This window comes from Amblyomma mixtum, chromosome 6 (assembly GCF_055824585.1).
Source record: "Amblyomma mixtum isolate Tamu chromosome 6, ASM5582458v1, whole genome shotgun sequence".
Taxonomy (NCBI): Eukaryota; Metazoa; Arthropoda; class Arachnida; order Ixodida; family Ixodidae; genus Amblyomma; species Amblyomma mixtum.
In genome coordinates this window covers 15,761,285-15,778,659 of record NC_143017.1, presented here as the reverse complement: position 1 = coordinate 15,778,659, position 17,375 = coordinate 15,761,285, and the positions used below count along the sequence as shown (strand labels likewise).

The following is a 17,375-nucleotide window of genomic DNA, read 5'->3' as shown; positions in this document are numbered from 1 at the left end:
ACAAAAAATACTGAAGTATAAACAGAAGCCGCATGTCATGCTCAAACAAAACATCTACCACCGAAATGCTTTGCGCCAAGATTTTTAAGAAGACCTTGGCAAGGGAGTTAGGAAGTGAGAATCATGTCCAAGCAGCGTGCCTGCTTTACGAAGCGAATAAAAATAAATGTTTGTATCCATTAAAAACATATACGTAAGATTTCAAGATGTTCAATTTGTGCACATATTGCAAAGAACTGAATAATGAAACAGGGGGTAAGGCGCTACGTTGAGCGCACAAACCGGGGAATGAAAAGGTATGAGCACGTAAGCGCAAGTATTTTAAATCCCTCCAATAGAATAAGCTTTGGGAACTTCAAGACATAATAGGCGGCCTTGGAAAAGAATACTGAAATGTCCGTAATTATAAATAGTCCGGAAAGCACAGAATTTCGTGTTTTAAACGTCTTTGTGGTTATTCTTGTGTCATTTATTGCTTTGTTTTCATAATTGCTGGTGCTGTTACTGGATGTGTAAAAGTGTAGTCTAGTGCGTGTTACCAAGTTACTTTTAACTTTAAATCACTATAAAATTTCGCAATTTAGGAAAAAAAAATGTCACATGTAGTCACGGTGCGATGAAATGACGGCGAACTAAAACAACATTTGCTGGCAATTGTACTATAACTTGGAATCTTGCAAAACGTGGGGCTTGCTGGCGCATGGCTCCGAGTGCGTGCGTACTGAATGTGACCACTTCTGTTTCCTTGGATAACATCGGACGGCTTTAACGGTATTCTCTCTCCACCGGATCGCAGGGCCCTGTCGGTCCGCGTGGCACTCCAGGACCTCCGGGACCCCCCGTAAGTGGTTGCAACTTGCATATTTTGGGACATTTTGTGGCAAGTTTTTTTGCGCAGGGTATTAGGATTTTACGGTATTACGCCTATTGTTTACGTATTTCAAGACCTCGACAACATGCCATTATCTCCACAAGTAGGATCATCGCATCCATAAGAAATTTTTATTAGGAGCGGAGGTTTTCCCTGTTTCAACCTTTGCTCTAGAGTAAACTTATGTTTGGCTCGGGCCAGCGACGCTGCCGTAATTGCCCGAAAATATTTAATAAGAAAAAAAAAAACGCGAATACTTTTCGTACACTGCGTCAACCGCGAACTGAGGGTAGCGATGAGGGAAGGAAGAAGTAAACTGTGACGTATTCAGGGGGGTCTTCAAAAAGACTTCATTAATTAATCGACCGTAGTGCAGTGCCAGCACAGCGTGATAAATCTGCGATCAACCAGCGCTTCCATAGAATTTCAGGCGTGGATACTGCTCGCAGTGAAAACAGAGAGCAATAGTATAGTGCCGAAAGCTCAACAAAGGCAGGGATCGGGCTGATTCTATTCGAGTCATAGATATTGGGGCATATGCGGGAGTTCAAATATTTATTAGAATAGACAGAATTATCTGACTTCATTTTGCGTACGCACGTTGTGTTCTCCGTGTACTTTCAGTGCTTGTGAAAACAGCAGATGTCTTTCACGAATTATGTACAGCGATGAGTATGGAAACTTCTTGCGTTGCAGCTTGGTTTGAGTAGTCAGAGCATGTAGGCATGAGCATTGCAAGAGCTTAGTGAGTAATATTTTACGGCTGGATCAGGAGCACAGAGAAGGCGCTAGTTTGTTATTAATCATTTATTTCGCGTGAATGTTCTCTTCCATGCCCGAAGCGAAGCAGCATTCTCATGTTTCAAGACTAGCCACATATGTGCGACGTGAGCAATGTGATTCGTTCCTGCGGTTCAGTGTATCAAGGCTATGTTAAAAGAAAACAGGGTCTGCATGGCTGTGCTGGTGACCGGCTGCACATGCGTTGTTCAGGTCAAGCCAGAAGAAATTATTACAGCTAGATAACGATGCTTACAGATGCAATGAATGCTTGCGGTGATGAAAAATACGCTAAATTTAATCTCATTTGCTGCTCTTTGCAACACAAAATGAAGCCAGTTTTTTCCGCAATGTTTGATATTTGGGGCTAATTGTGTCGCTGTACATGTTTTAAAAACATCGTTGAGTTTAAGTTTCCTGCCATGGCGGCTGACAGACTGACTGGTGGCTGTCTGCCGTGCCCAAGGACGCGGGATTGAGTCAGTCTTGTGCCCGTTACAGAAAACAAGTAACCGATTACAGTTACTTGAATTGAAACGTAACTAATTTCAATGCTCAATTGGGTCCGTGAAAAGTAACAGAACCATTACAGAGAAGTGATCGATTGCTGTTCACTTATTTTTGAACCATACCTTTTATTACCATTGAACAAATATACACGGACAAGAATAAGCTCAATCGGGTTGTTTCATCTAGTCTTTTGCAGTGCACGCGTTGGAAATTTCGCCTGCAGTTGTTCCGCGAAGTTTTCTCTCGGCTTTTTTTTTTCTCGCGTTTCCTTGTGAACGCTTGAGTAGCAGCACTGAAGGGTATCACGATCTACGCGCCGGAAGGAAATGTTAACATACGGTAAATTTGCGCACTACATCAAAACTGCGCGAAGCGTCTTTTGCGTAGCTTTGATTTACGCATCCTTTACATGACATTCCAATGTCATGTCTTCGTTGTGGAACACTGAGCTAGTCAACGACAGGCCGCTCGGGCTTCCGTGGGCGTAAATCCTCGCGTGCGCAACTTCGCCGCAACACCATCGCTGTCGCACTAACGCAAGGAAATTCTGTGCCTGATATCGATTGCCATAAAGTTAAGGTTTTCGAAATTATACCAATGGTTTCAACTTGTTTTCGGAGTAAAAGTTTCAACTTTTTACAGTGAATACTAATTTAAAAAGTTGTATCACCGAGGAGGTAATGCCCCCAAAAAGCAAACATTGCATTGAGAAGTTTACGGAAATGTAATTTAGTGCACTGAATTACGTGTAGCGGGTTTTGCACATGTCTGAAAGTATCCCGAGGACGCAACTGTATATCTATGGAGGCGAAATCAAGTACAGCTTTCCTGGGCATCACTTTTACTTGTAAGGGAACTGTTGAATATTGTAATATATTGTTACGTGCTGGCCAGCCGGGGAATTGGACAGGATGAACGATGGCAAAGAAACGATTCAATGGCCGGCAGCCAAGTGCGAGCGCTCGGTCCCTCAGCACTACCAGCTTCGTCTTCTTCGTGACAGGCAAGTATTGATGGGAATGGCGTAGCCTTGTGATGCGTACCAGAATCTTGCAACGAGTAGTGAAGATATAAATGAACTGGGCGCAAAACTTAGACCAAGAACGAGAATAAACACATACGACGACTGACAAGCGCTACTACCAACTGTTTAATAGGGTGTGACACACGGAATATGAAACAAAAATACGAGCACGCGCAAAGACAGTGGAGGCACATACGTCCTACAACCGCGCTTCGATTATGCAAAAAATAATTAAAATAAGCACATTCAGTGGTATAAATCTGCAAAGCCGCATCACCCGCGCAGTGATAAGATGACCTTTTAATGTGGAAGGCCTCCAGCACAAACCGAGCTTTTAAATTAGCGCTCCTGCCTAGAATCTTAGTGTTCTCAAATATAGCGCTACACGTGCTGACGCAGGATTTGACGTTCTGACGTTATTTCCTCAATTTTTCTCATGCTCCCGTAGCCGGTCATTAATGCAACGGCCACTGTGGCCTATAGAAGAAGACCCGCAAGAAAGGGATACGCTGCACATAACTCCTATAGCGCTTTTGACATAAGAGATGCCATGTCTCTTTTCACAGCCACCCTCGCAAACGCCAGAAATGCGCCGGCAAAGCTTAGATAGTTTGTTGAGGGTCGAGAAGACCAAAGGTACGCGGTGCCTGCTGGCCACCTTTACTACTTTAGAAGGGCATACTCCAGGCAGAGGGACGCAATGGATGCCCTCACAGCATGCAGGAGAGTCTCAACGATCAGGACTCCCACCTCTTGGCGGCAGGCTTCCCTGGCCCGGTTATTTCTGCTGTCGCTGAAACCTTCTTGCCGAAACACAAAGGCGCTCAAAAAAGAAGACCCGCACTTTTGTCCTCAAAGCCGGTGGTTGTCCCATATGTGCACTGAGTGTCGCACAACCTCAAGAAGGTGGCCGACAGGCACCACGCGTCTTCTCAGCCCCAACAAGCTATCTAAGCTTTGCCGTCGCATTTGTGACGTTTGCGAGAGTGGCTGTAAGAAAGAGATATGGCATCTCTTAAATCAAATGCGCTACAGGAGTTGTGTTCAGCTTACCGCTTTCTTGCGGGTCTTCTTCTATAGGCCAAACTGGCTGTTGCATTAATCACCGGCTACGGGAGCGGGAGCATGAGAAATATTTAGAAAATAATGACAGAACGTCAAATCTTGTACGGCATGTTTCTTCCTGCGTCAGCACGTGTTGGGCTAGATTTGAGAACACTAAGATTCTAGGCAGAAGCGCTAATGTAAAAGCTCATCGGCTTGTGCTGGAGGCCTTCCACATTAAAAGTCTCTGTGATGCCTGCGCGAGTGATGCTTCTTTGCAGATTTATACCGCTGAATGTGCTTATCTTAATTCTCTTATGCCATAATCGAAACGCGGTTGTATAACCTGTGTGCGTCCACTGTCTATACGCATTCTCGTTTGCTTTTGCTTCATATTCCTTGTGGAACACCCCATTAACCAGTTATTAGTAGCGCTTTTCAGGCGTCGTGTGTGTTTCTTGTCTAAGTTTTGGCCAACTTCATTTTTATCATGCAAGCTCAACTTGCTGGACAGCACGCTCTTCTGAGCAGTGAAAACTCTCAGAGAACACCAATGGGACTCCTTTTTTTAAAATAAATAACAGTAAACTGTGAGCTTCCGGAAGAAGGTATATTGGTTGTTATGGTGCAGCAATATGGTGTGCGAAAACATTTGTTCGTCATCAACTTCCCGTCAAAAAAATTCGCTTGTCCTCAATTTTTGAGAGCTACAGAAACGCCCCGGTGCCGCGCTATTTGAGAGTACGTTGAAGGACTGCAGGCGGTCTGCAATAAACAGGCGCCCTCCAGCACGGAGCCATTCATAGCTCATGTGCAGTTTTAGAAATTAAACTTCATATAACGTGACATTAATAACTTAATTTCCTTGCTCTTCTCCTCGTAAGAAAAAGAGCCGAGTAAGAAAAAGAGCCGAGCTACTTCAGTACCCTGGTTCGCATGGCCAAAAAATGGTCGGGATTAGAAAGAATCTCATCAAGCTGTGTGAAATGCCTTTCGCCAGGCAAATAACCAGAGAGAGCACGTTACTGGAAATAGCGAACTCTTTAGCATCCCCCCCCCCCCCCCCCCCCAAGCGCAGCCACCATGCAACGTTAATTTCCTTTTTTTTTAGTTTGGCTGGTAGGTTAAACGATAATGAGTAATTATTTAGTTCAAGTTTTGCTGAACCCTGTTAATTTCTGCTCACAAGACTGGGCTGTTGCCGGAAAGAATTTCACCCATCCGGGGTTCTTTACAGAGCTCCGACATCGCACAACGTACTTTTTCCTGTGTTCCGTCGCCCCCAAAGCACGAATGCCCGGGCAGTTAGCATTCTCAGGAGCCACCGTCATAAGGGAGTAATTACTCATTGGGATCCACCCGAGCGCAGCCATACGGCTGCTAAGGAAGGCACTGTTCACTGTTCCCACCTCGATTTATGGATCAATCGCTCTCGCCCTACCATGAACTTGCCGCCGCGGTTAGCTCAATTGGTAGAGCGACTGCTCCGGAGTAGCGGTTGTCCCGGGTTCGAACCCCGGACCAGGACGATTATTTCTTTAACTACGAAGTTTCTGAGAATGCTGTACAGTTTTCCTTTGTAGCCGGATGGCAGCGCTCGGGTGGATGCCAATAAGTAATTGCTCCCTTATTACAAAGTTACTCCACCCTAGGGGTTCCCCCTAAACATTTGACCAACAATGTTCCCACTTCTATTTATTGATCAATTCGCCCTCACCCTACCATGAACTTGCCGTCCCGGTTAGCTGAATTGGTAGAGCGACTGCTCCGGTGTAGCGGTGGAATTTTTCTTTAACTACGAAGTTTCTGAGAAAGCTTATAGCTTTCCTTTGTAGCCGTATGGCAGCGCTCGGGTGGATGCCAATGAGTAATGGCTCCCTTGTTACAAATTTACTCCACCTTGGGGGTTTCCCCTAAACATCTGACCAGCCACCGCGATGTCGCCACTGCGACGAGTGCGGCGGCATTAGTTTTCTCGTTTTTTGCCGCCGCGATTCACTGAACTCCAACATGAGGGCCGGGCTTCACCACATTCCTGAAGGACCCGTCAGGAGAGCGGGTCTTTTCAGCCAGAGGATGCAGCCGAAATATGAGAAGAACAAGAATAGGGTGTAATCACTGGTATGGATGCGGACGACAAATTAAAAAAAAAAGCAACAGGCGTTTAAGATACATGCTTCCCACGTGCGCGTTCGGTCACCAGAAGTGGCCTGGCAAGCTGTCCAGGTATCGTTGAAATTAACATCGAAATTGAGACAGCATTTCCGGACGCACAAAATCTCGATTTGAACAGAATTCCCGACGCGGTGGGCTGCCTCGGTGGAATGGCTTCAGCTGCGCCTGTTGACGGCAGTGTTGACGGCTGATGACACTGCTTTCTTTGTGCGCCTTTGTTAGCCACAAGCATTTCTGACGCACCAAAATGCAGGAGGCACGTATTACCATCTTTCAGGGGAGGAGATCTTTTGGAGATGCCGGAGACGAGGAAATGAAGTCCAACACTGACAAACACATTTCCGCCATCTGTGGCTTTTGATGTCTTGCTTCTGGAGATGAGCAGCCGCAACTCTATTACTGTCGAGCCCACTTATAACGAGCACTCATATAAGGAATGCTTCCTTATGACGAACGACAGAAGTGCCACTGTCAAAATATCTATTGAGGTAATAACGACTTGCCTCAGATGAAACATGCTCGCACGACAGGGTTAGAGCGAACTAGGAAGCGCCGATATCCCACCCCGCAGTCCAAAAACACGCCTCTGCCGCCAGGGCAGATTAAATTAAGGGCCTTAGCGCAGATCACCAAAGTGCGTTGCCATCTTCCGTGATCCTCTCACAGCAAGAACAGGGCGGTGCTAAGAAGGGAATAAGAAAGGTGGCATTGAAACGGCATCTGACCACCGGCCAAGCGTGTGCCGAAGGTACCGGGTTACGAAGTCAGACGGGTGTGCACAGGTGCGGCCGTAATGCTGGTTGACCAAATCGTCTGAAGCTGGAGCGTGGTGGGCCCGATACGCTTAACGCTCAAAGCGAAACTACTATAGTCGGTGATCAACCAATGGCAGCGAATCAAGAACTTCGAATAAAGTTGCGCGTGGTATGTCCTGCTTTTTTACTTGGTCGTGGGGCGTGCGTCGCCTGCAGAATCACCTCTCAGCATGCTCTCAGCCTGATGTCGTGCCATGCAGCACGCAGACATAAAGGGCTTTAAAAATAAAAGTCCCCTGACCGCACGCAGACAGCCGACAATGTAGATTTTAGTTTGGTTTTATGGGGTTTCCGGTCCGATAGCAATTTAGGCTATGAGGGATGTTGTAGCAGAGGTATAATCAGAGCACCCGGGGGTGCACTGATATCGTACAGTACACGGGCCTACAGCATTTAGCCTCGATCGACATGCGACCGCCGCGGCCGGGATCGACCTCGCGTCTTTCGTGTCAGCAGCCGAGCACCATAACCATTGAGCCACCGCGTAGGCTGACAGTGTAGAGAGAAGGGGCTAAAACAATGCGTTCTGCGCGCACATGTTCTGCTCCAAATTGGCCGGCTCGTCCGTATAGGTTGGTCGACGATTGTAGACGAGGAAGTCGAGTAACTACCATTGGTCGGAAACACGATTAGTATTATCGCCTTCCTAAAGCAGCTTACCGGTAGCAAGGGTCACGGGCACATCACCGCGCAGACAGCTTTTATTATGCAGACTTTAATGTTGGACTTGTTTTGCGCTTGGTGTCTGCAGTGTGGGAAGCCCACGTTCTGTGGACTTCGGATAGGATGAAGCAACCCGTGTGGTCGTCAGTTCGTTATAAGTGGGCTCGACTTTAACTGCGCGTGTAGTCACACTTGACATAGCTTTGTAGATGGCATGCAAAGAAGAGATATTCGACAAGGGATAGGCGTAGGGTGTCATAAGAATAGCTTAGCGTTTTAGAAAAGCGTACCAAAAATTCTTTTGGTTGTACCTCGAGAACGAAATGCTGCGTTCAAAAGTAAACTGAGGCTAGCAAGAATTCGATGCACAGTTCATTTCTGCGAGAGGGAAGGAAGACGGAGAAACGTAAAGCAAGCAGGTAGCTTTCAAGAACAAACGAGTGTTGCTGCCTTGCGACTGCAGTCTGTTTGTCGGGCGCCGCAACAGATCGTTTCTTTAAAAGCAGATTTAATATTCTTCGCACTGATCAGAGCACACAGGGGAGGACATGAAGCAGGGTGTAAGAGTGCACTCGATTATGCCGCCCTGCTCATCAGCGTAATTAACTTTCAACAGACAACCACTGTTATAGCACGCTTTTGAATTTTAAAAATGGTACCAAAGTCAGTGTGGAAACAATGCCGCATTGCGATAATGCACTGAAAGCTATTGCGCCATACAAGCTCGTCTTGACCCCGTTATGATACGTGTGTTAACCGTTTAAACTAATTTTCCCAAATTCTTAAGGGGGCAGATCGAACAATGTATTTGTTCGTTACAATTTCAAATAGTGAGCTGCCGAAATACTGGTTATCAACACGAAACTTTGCACTTCACTGTACTTGCTGCCTTCTTGAGCGTTTCTGACTGTGTCTGTTTTGTTTCTTCTCCAACAGGGTCCTCAAGGTTTCCAAGGACTCCGTGGTGAATCTGGAGAAAGTGGTCCACCGGTACTGGCTCATATCTTCTTTCGGTGTACTGAGCAATTGTTTCCTAATGCCGCATGCCTGTCCAGAAAAGTTCGTGCTTTTTCGGCAAGCCGTAAAAAAAGGCCTCAAGGTTGCGAGCTGTGTTCCTTTCCCTCCAGGTTTATCTCGAGAAAAACATTTCGTAGGCCTCCTGCTTCCCGCCTCCCTTCACCGCGTCGTTTGTAATTTACTGAACGCTAGCGCCGTGCGGTGATAGCATTGAGCAAATTTCAAAGGTACCCCAGGAAGGGGAAAGAAACTAAATCTGGCCATTTAGACAAAAATTAAGAAATAAAAGGTAGTGCAACATTAAGTTTAGAAATCCACGAGAGAACAAGGTAGGCAACTAACGATTGCACGGCATTCAGTAAGAGCACATACACACTCTGCAATAGTCTTTGCTCTCCCACCGTTGTATTTTAACGCGGCGGTATCATACGACTGTGATGAAGAAAGTGCCAGACAGGCACACATTTTTTTTTGCTATTTACTGCTTAGTTATTATAAGGAAAGATTACGAATTGGCAAATAATTTTAGGAGTAACGATTTACGCGGGTACTTACGCTGCCATTTGTATTAAGGGTTTCAGTAACGCGATGGTTACTGGTGTACGTTACGCAAAACATCCCTTTGCAATTTAAAATTTTGTAATATTATTGTCGTTATTTATTTGTGCTTTGCTTAACAGGGGCCTCCAGGACCTCAAGGAGAACGAGGACTCCCTGGAATTCCTGGCAAAGACGTGAGTTACTGCCAGTCCAATAGTGGGGAATAGCAAGTGACGCCTTGGCTGATACTAGCCACGGCTGAAAAGGGGGACGTGCGTTACTGGTGTGTTCGCGTGATCAAAGGGCAGTGAGGACCACCCGATTCTGTGTTAATGCCGTAGCATTTAGGTTGCCGTCGCACAAAGAATTTCCGCCTTCTCTGTCACGAAGTTCTCTCATTGGTCGAGAGGTTGTGACGTCAGGATTACCACATGACGTTCATTGGACCAATGACAGGGAAGGGCAAATTCGAAAATATGAGGCCGCCAAAATTTGGATGTTATCCCACCCCAGAATGGGAATTAAGTAATTTAAAGTTAAATACATCTCTGTTTTAAAGTAGTTGTAACGTGATGTAATAACTTTCCTGGTCAGTAATTGGCATGGCGATTGAATTATAGCTCTGAAACTTTTAGAAATGGTATAAAAAGTACAATATATTACTCTTCTAGAGTACTAAACCTGTTAATTGAGGATTATCTCCTCAAAATGGCTCGATAAATTCTTCAGCCTGTGCTTTTTATGTGAATGCTTTTTTTTCTGAGCAATTGCCGTAAGTACCACGCACCGAAGGAATATTCTTGCGTGCATGTTTGAACAGAACGGCCCGCTAGTTCTCAGCCTTTTTGCCAAAGATTTATAAGCACATCACCACGTTCTTCGTTTCTGTCAGTACAGCCGTGTGAATGGGTTGTTTTCTGACGTGTAAAAGTCTTAGCTGAATTTTCCCTTCATATATCCAGCTGGGCAAGGAGTAACGCGGCAGCTGAATGACAGGGCTTCCAAAAGTCCATTTTGCAGCAACTCAACCTTCTCTGTAGGAGGCAAACTGCAGCATATGGATGCACAGAAATGAATCAGCTCGCTTCAAGCGGCTACCAAAAGGAGCGCGCCCGGAGCTGTACCTAGAGTTCCAGGGTTGATTCACACGTTCTCTTGAGAACCACTGCCAGAACTGATTTACGGAGAAGTGTGTGGAACAGACAGGAAACGTCTTTCTTTGCAAGAGTACAAAATAGTGCTGCCGTAATATGACGCGCAGGAAACGCTACAGAGTGTGCGTCTAATACCATTATCTCTGTGTACTTCGACTTGCTTATATGCCCCACGCCGTTCGAGCCGACAGGTAATGGTGGTCTAGACATTCTTATTTCAAAGCCTTTTACTAGCTCTCTTTAAGACTGCTAAAGTTAGGCAATATAATAGCAAAAGTCAGGACACAATTTTAAGACCTTGAAATGTCCTTTCCGCAATCGCCTTCATTTTTAACACTCTCTGTGTGCAAAGAACATTAACCGAAGACATTTTTTCCTTTCCTTGCACGGCAACCAGGGAGATGCGGGAGAAGACGGCCGCCCCGGACCACAAGGCCCGCCGGGTCCCATGGTCTGTCCTTGCTTCCTTAGTGAACTTGCGCGGCTTGGACTGGTGGCGCTTGCATGCGCACTCGTTTTCTTAAAATAATTATGAAATCGGTAAATTTAGGCACCCATATGGGCGCGGATTGGGGGCTAACGTGTGGCCACATAGGAAGAAAGTTTATATCTAAACTTGTTTAAACTCCGATATTTATTACTACAGGGAATGCAAGGGCATGTGGACAAGTTCTCTCAGGTCATGAGTTGCAGTTTAACAATATCCCTCAAGAGAAAAGGATATTACAGCTACATATCAACGGTACTAACCTATGGGGTAGAAACGTCGAGGCTTAGCAAAACGGCTCAATTTAAAATGAGGACAACACAGCGACCTATGATAGGGGTAACGTTCAGGGACGCCCAAGAAAGAGGGCACAGTTGGTCAGAGAAAAAGCGCGGTTAATGACATCTTAGTCGAAATCAAGAAGAAATAAGCATGGACAGCACATATAATGCGAAGGCAATATTAACGATGGTCCTTAAGTGTAACGGAGTGGATTCCAAGAGAAGACAAGCGTAGCAGGGGCTGCAGAAAGTTAGGTGGGCGGATGAGATTCAGACGCTTGCGGGAATAAGCTGGCCGCAGTTGGCACAGGACAGGGTTAAAGCGATATGGGAGAAGCCTTTGCTCTGCAGTGGGTGCAGTTAGGCTGATGATGATGATGAATGAAAAAAAAAGGATGGCCAAATAACTGGAATAAGATTAGCCGACATAATGAAGTCGAGGAGTGAGCAGTGATGGGGCCCCTACGTTCATATGAGGAAAGATTGCTCGGCAAGGAATCCGCTTCAGCCAGGTATCGGATTGTCGTCGGCGTCTCTGCATGGCAGCTCCACAGCAGTTGGCGGTACTCTCAGACTTGCAGACACCAAGTTTTAGGCCGAGCTCACGACATCATATACCGTATTTACTCGCATATCGGGCGTGTTTGCATAATTAGCGCATTGCCTACTAGGGCTCAAAAATATATAAATTTTCAGAGATTTTTTCGGCAAAAAAGATGCGTTCATTGTTTTAGCAGTAATGGAATATAATCTTGCGAGCCTCCGGGAGCTAGCTCTTGCTAAAACACAGGACATCGACAATGTCGGTGCCACATAACCCGTTAAACCCCTTGAAACATGCAGCTATCAAATTCCTATAATAACGATCTGCTTGTAAAGTTAATTAAATACTCCGGATTTTTCTTGCAGCGAAGTTGGTTAGTTATTCTGCTTCCGTCCGCACAGTGCACTATCGCTGACTCTCTCGTTTTGTCGTATTGCAGGGTGCTCGTGGTCTGCCTGGGATGCCCGGCCTTCCTGGTGCAAAAGGACACAGGGTGTGTACACATTAATTTCCTGAAACTGAATACTAACACCGAGGACAAAATGAGGCTTCCAAACAGGACTTTTATCCTAGAGGGTAGCCATCTCCGTGAGCAGCGGCAGAAAGCCCCGGTACCTCATAATTCTTCCATTGCCAAAACAAGGAATCTCGACGGTCACTGTTTGGTTGGCGTAACGCCTTGAAGAGAAGCTCAGAACTAACACGACCGCTAATCAGGCTAATTGGTGTCCTTCTGTGATGAAGCAAGCGACGCTCATATCCCGAGCACAATACAGAGACGGTAGACGCAGTAATTCCGCAAAAATAACACTATCCAAAGAGACCTCACTCAAAAGATGACTTTCAGGCCTGGCTTTACCTTCAACCACTTACGTGCAACGTTTAGCCCTCCTTTGATTAAACGGCGCAAGGCTAGTTGACGCAGCGACGGCTGTTTTGAGCACTAAATGTGCGTCCCCCTTCTTTGTCTCGGGCTTGGGCTTTTGTGCGCTGCTTGCTTCACGGTGGAAGCTCAGGAACCTAGCCGATTCGAAAAGCCGTGGGCGATAGGACATCACATATCGTACAGAATAACAATTTTTCGCAATTCTAGTCTTACGAACTCCGTAATCGATGATTAAGAGTGCGCTATCACTCCGCCCACTGTCACGCGACGATTACGAGGACTGCCGAGCACAGCGCTCAATGTCGTAACATAACACAACATATAACATTTGCTCCTGACCTCTCAGCCCTCACACCGCCGCCCGTAATACTGAATTGTGCTGAATTGTGCTGAATTGTGTTTTATCCGGAGATAAAACTACACCGCCAGCACAACCTACAAGAACTCCTCCTGCACCGTCTATTATGTTGTTAGTACAAATTGAAGGAAATCATTAATTCCTACCGGCACATATCTTTGCGTCGCCCAATGCAGCCTGTGTTTGCATTTGTAAAATGTCTGTACTCCCAACTTCGGTTCACGCTTGCGTACTTCTAATCAGCTTCGGATACATCCTTCTGGATAGTACACCACTCTGATCGCTATCAACGACATCCGCCATCACATCGAACTCGCCGTGCTCTCTTCCTGCCGCCAATGAACTCAATCTTGCCTGGGACGTCCTCTCGTCAGCGTCCGCTGTAACACGGGGGCCAGCCGTACCTCGATGTTGCTGAAACCGACATCTGGTACCTATCTGACCGGACATCTTACCGCTCGGTTACAGCCGCTTACAGCATCATCCCTCTATACTGGCGGCGCCATATTGATGCAAAAGCTTCGCTACGGTACCTCCTGCTTCGATCGCCGGTTGCCTAGTTTTGACCTTGAGCTGAATTGGCGGTCACACCATGAAAAAAAGAAAAAGAAATTGACTCGGTATCCATGACTGGGAGCCAAACTCGCGTCAGCGCGAACAGATCTCCTTTAGGGGCCGCTCAGCGAGACCACTAGGCTATCGCCTTTTTTTTTCTTCATAGTATTTATTACACTGATGCGATTCTTATGCACATGAGCTATCTACAAACAGTGGCACATCAACACACAAGCACGAGAAAAGAGTCAATTCGGAACAGATAGCGAATATATCATAACACGGCAGATCTAAGCTACAAAGAACTAGAAAAAAAGGCAACGAACAACACAGCACTAAGAGTGAGCGCCACTCCGGTTCATACTCGTGCTGGACATGCAGTTCTTTTAGGTGTGCAATCATTGTACAGAAATGGTCTTAGGCAGAAACAACAAATTCACGATGTCGTTGCGTCATGCATGTTTTTCAAAGGCTTTGTAATCCAATTAAAAAAAAACTTCATGGGGCATTTTGGCTCTCTAAAATCCTTTCCTGGCGCACTGTTTGGCACTGACTGCGAGACTGTTTGTGCTGTAGTAGTGCTTTAATTGACTATGCACTTTGACTACACATTACAACTACATATTACTCGCTGTCAGATTAGGATCCGTTGTATTGTATTTTTGTTTGTATTTTTATTTTTACGAGTGTTTTCTCTTTTGTACACAGTGTGTCATCTCTATGAAACTGTATTTTTTCCCTTGTATCGCCCCTTCAATGATGCTCCTTATCCCCCCGACATTAATGCCCCTAAGAGGCGCTGTAGGTATCAGAATTAATTAATTAATTATATAACTAAATAATAAACAAATATAGTTCATTAACACAGCGAAGTATGGCAAAAAATGCTCACAATCGCAGAAATTTACTAGAGCAGTGAAGCTAGAAACATAACACATAGTTTAAACGTGTGATGCCGGTAAATTCAGGTTGCAGTTTCCGTAGCTTATTTAAAACCACATGGACACTGTACTTAACTATTTAACTGGAACGCATAATTTATTTGGCAACGAGGCACTGAACATTTTTCAAAAGCTTTTCTTCTACACTCTAAACGGAAATGCGCCTATGTGGGAGTAAAGAGGGAGTAATCTGTCCGCCAGAGCACTCCCTCTTATAGAAGGAGGTGCGTTAAGGACAGCTTAGTCCGTTTTGTTTAGTGCGTGCAAGAAATAGGTCTAAGCGTTAATTCCGGTAAAGATAGAAAAATCTTATTAACGCTACTTTGCAAAGCTTACTGGTACAGAACACGGTTGCTGTATGTTGGTATTCGGTCTCCACAGAAGAGAGTCAGGTTACGAATAACGAAAATTCGTTCAAAATAGCTGTAAAAATGCTCTATCGAATTCTTCACCCCAGCAGCACCATGCATTGTCTTTTCTTTTTCTAGGGATTTCCAGGCCTTGATGGTGCTAAAGGAGAACAAGGCCTTCCAGGAGAAAAGGTGAGTTTTTGTTCGCCAAGCACCGTTGCATATAATGTTTAGTTCGTAAACTGTCTCAATGTCTGAGCTTACCGCGCTACACTTACATTGACAAGAAGAACGTTTATTTAGTTACGGCATTACACCAGCCATGCTGCCTGTAAGTTCAAAGAATGAAGTGACAGAATGGATCATTGGAGCTGTGTATATTTATTTTCCGTTATTTTCGCAGTCTTCAATTACAGCGCCTATTATACCGGGCATGATTTCTGGAAATCCGGTTTTACCCGAAAAAACTCAATATTTTTGGCATACTTGTCGCCACTACCTCGCTATGCATTGCCTGTTACAGCAGATCGCAGTAGAAAACTAAGAAAGAGCTGGAACCAGGAACGTGGTGAAGCAAAGGCATCTTAGGAATTTAGTACAGTGGCTTTAAGTTGTGAGGCAGTGATCTGCGAATTCAGACTCGCCGTTGCAAATAGGAAAGCTCGACCACTTACCTAATCGCTACTGGCTAACGTAGCGCCGTCTACTCACAATTATCATCCACTTGAGGTCATCGCTTCATTAATTAAGGGAAGACGCCGGTCATGAAAAAAAAATATTAAAGATATCGTAATGACATGAGTTGTGCATATGTGCTTCTGTTTCCTGTTTTCAAAAATATAATTATTTTCAGGATATGTCACTTAGTTTCCACATCATAGGAAAATAACTGAAGCCTAATCAGTTAAATTTTCACAGGTCATCAAGACAAATTCATTCTGCATTTTTTGCTTTCGATTGAAATGGAGCTGAAGCCAAAGGCCTGCCATCTGGAGCTATGCTAGTAATATTATAGAAGTACGTCATCAAACAAAAATATTAAATTTTGTCCAAGCACCATAATTAAGAAGTATAGTCAGTTGACATTATGTTGAGACATTCTGAAATATTTGACTCAGCCAAAAAAAAACAGCATAGCTCCGCATTTTAGTTCTTTGCACCATAAAAATTGTACTATAAAAATATAATAGAAATTTGTAAGGCCATTTATTTCGGCAAGAAACACGAAGCTGAGAAAATCGCGTTTGAAGGGCGCGCGCCAGCCATTCGGAGGTCGTTGCAGAGGCCTGAAAAAACAGCGAAATGCGGGTGTTCTAAAAATATTTCACGGTAGTGAGTAATACCAGGTCAGGTAGTGAGGAAGGGGCCCAACTCTGAAACAAAACAAAGATGGCGGCCATCGGGCACGTGGTTGTGGGTAGCGCCGGGCGGGAAGTTCGGCCACATTTCGCTCCGATGTCACCATTTCCGGGCTTTGTAGGCCCGAAATATATAAATATTTTAATATTTGGAGGACGAGTTTACACCTTGAAGTTTTCAGGCATTGAGTGCATTGGGGAAGTGCATTGATCCAAAATATGCTATTTTTGCAAGATCGAAAAATTCTCATTCTTGAAACTTTTCAGGACCCGCGTTTCCCATTAAATAGTCATGTTGATAGTCAGTCTTCGCCACCTTCAACTAGCAGGTGAGCCGGCTCAGTTCCGCTGGTTTCCCGGAGGCCCTAATGCGTAGCTTGGCAGAACAACTTGTTCAGAAAATGCGACGAAATTTTAAGAGGGAACATACGAACACCGAACGATAGCGCACAGGCGTTGCTCCCTACGTGCATGGTGTGTCCCACGAGCTCAAAAAGATAGGTGCTAAGTTTGGAGATCGTGTAATTTTTCCTGCCCCGAAAAGACTTGGTGCTCTGTGCAAACATGTGAATAAGGAAGAGACTGAACAGAATGAATGTGAGAAAAAAAACACCAGAATCCATTTGTGCACTGCAAGAAAAACGTTGCGTACGAAATTCCGCTTTCCTGCGGCAGGTCCTATGTAGGGCAAACTGGAAGATGTGTTAACGACTGGTTGTGCGAGCACGCGTCACTTTTCACCGCACACGGACACCATATGCTTCATAGATAAAAACAGGGATTGCCTTTGCAGAAAATAATATTTGCCGAGAAAAATCGAAGGTGGCGCTCTGAAATAAACACCAAAAAAGAATGCAGCATTTTCGCAAAAATAAATACCGAAAGGTCCAACATCTATGCTCAGCGTATGTTTATCAGTATTTTTAAGTTTAAACCGAAAATTTCACCCCCCTAAGTTTTACAACAATGACCACCGTTTGCGAAACAAAGTAAAATCAATATTCTATCTCGGGCGTTAATAG

At 45.1% G+C, this 17,375-nt stretch overlaps 1 protein-coding gene across 1 annotated transcript in view; it reads left to right on the top strand.

The window, feature by feature from the left end:
• The window catches only part of LOC149338280 (uncharacterized), a 273,452-nt gene that overhangs the window by 82,591 nt on the left and 173,486 nt on the right, over window positions 1–17,375 (top strand). Inside the window, exons 8-13 of the mRNA XM_089550727.1 lie at window positions 797–841; window positions 8,819–8,872; window positions 9,580–9,633; window positions 10,991–11,044; window positions 12,345–12,398; window positions 15,134–15,187. Of these exons, the coding sequence (XP_089406853.1) occupies window positions 797–841; window positions 8,819–8,872; window positions 9,580–9,633; window positions 10,991–11,044; window positions 12,345–12,398; window positions 15,134–15,187 (315 nt within the window). The remainder of the gene's footprint in view (window positions 1–796; window positions 842–8,818; window positions 8,873–9,579; window positions 9,634–10,990; window positions 11,045–12,344; window positions 12,399–15,133; window positions 15,188–17,375) is intronic.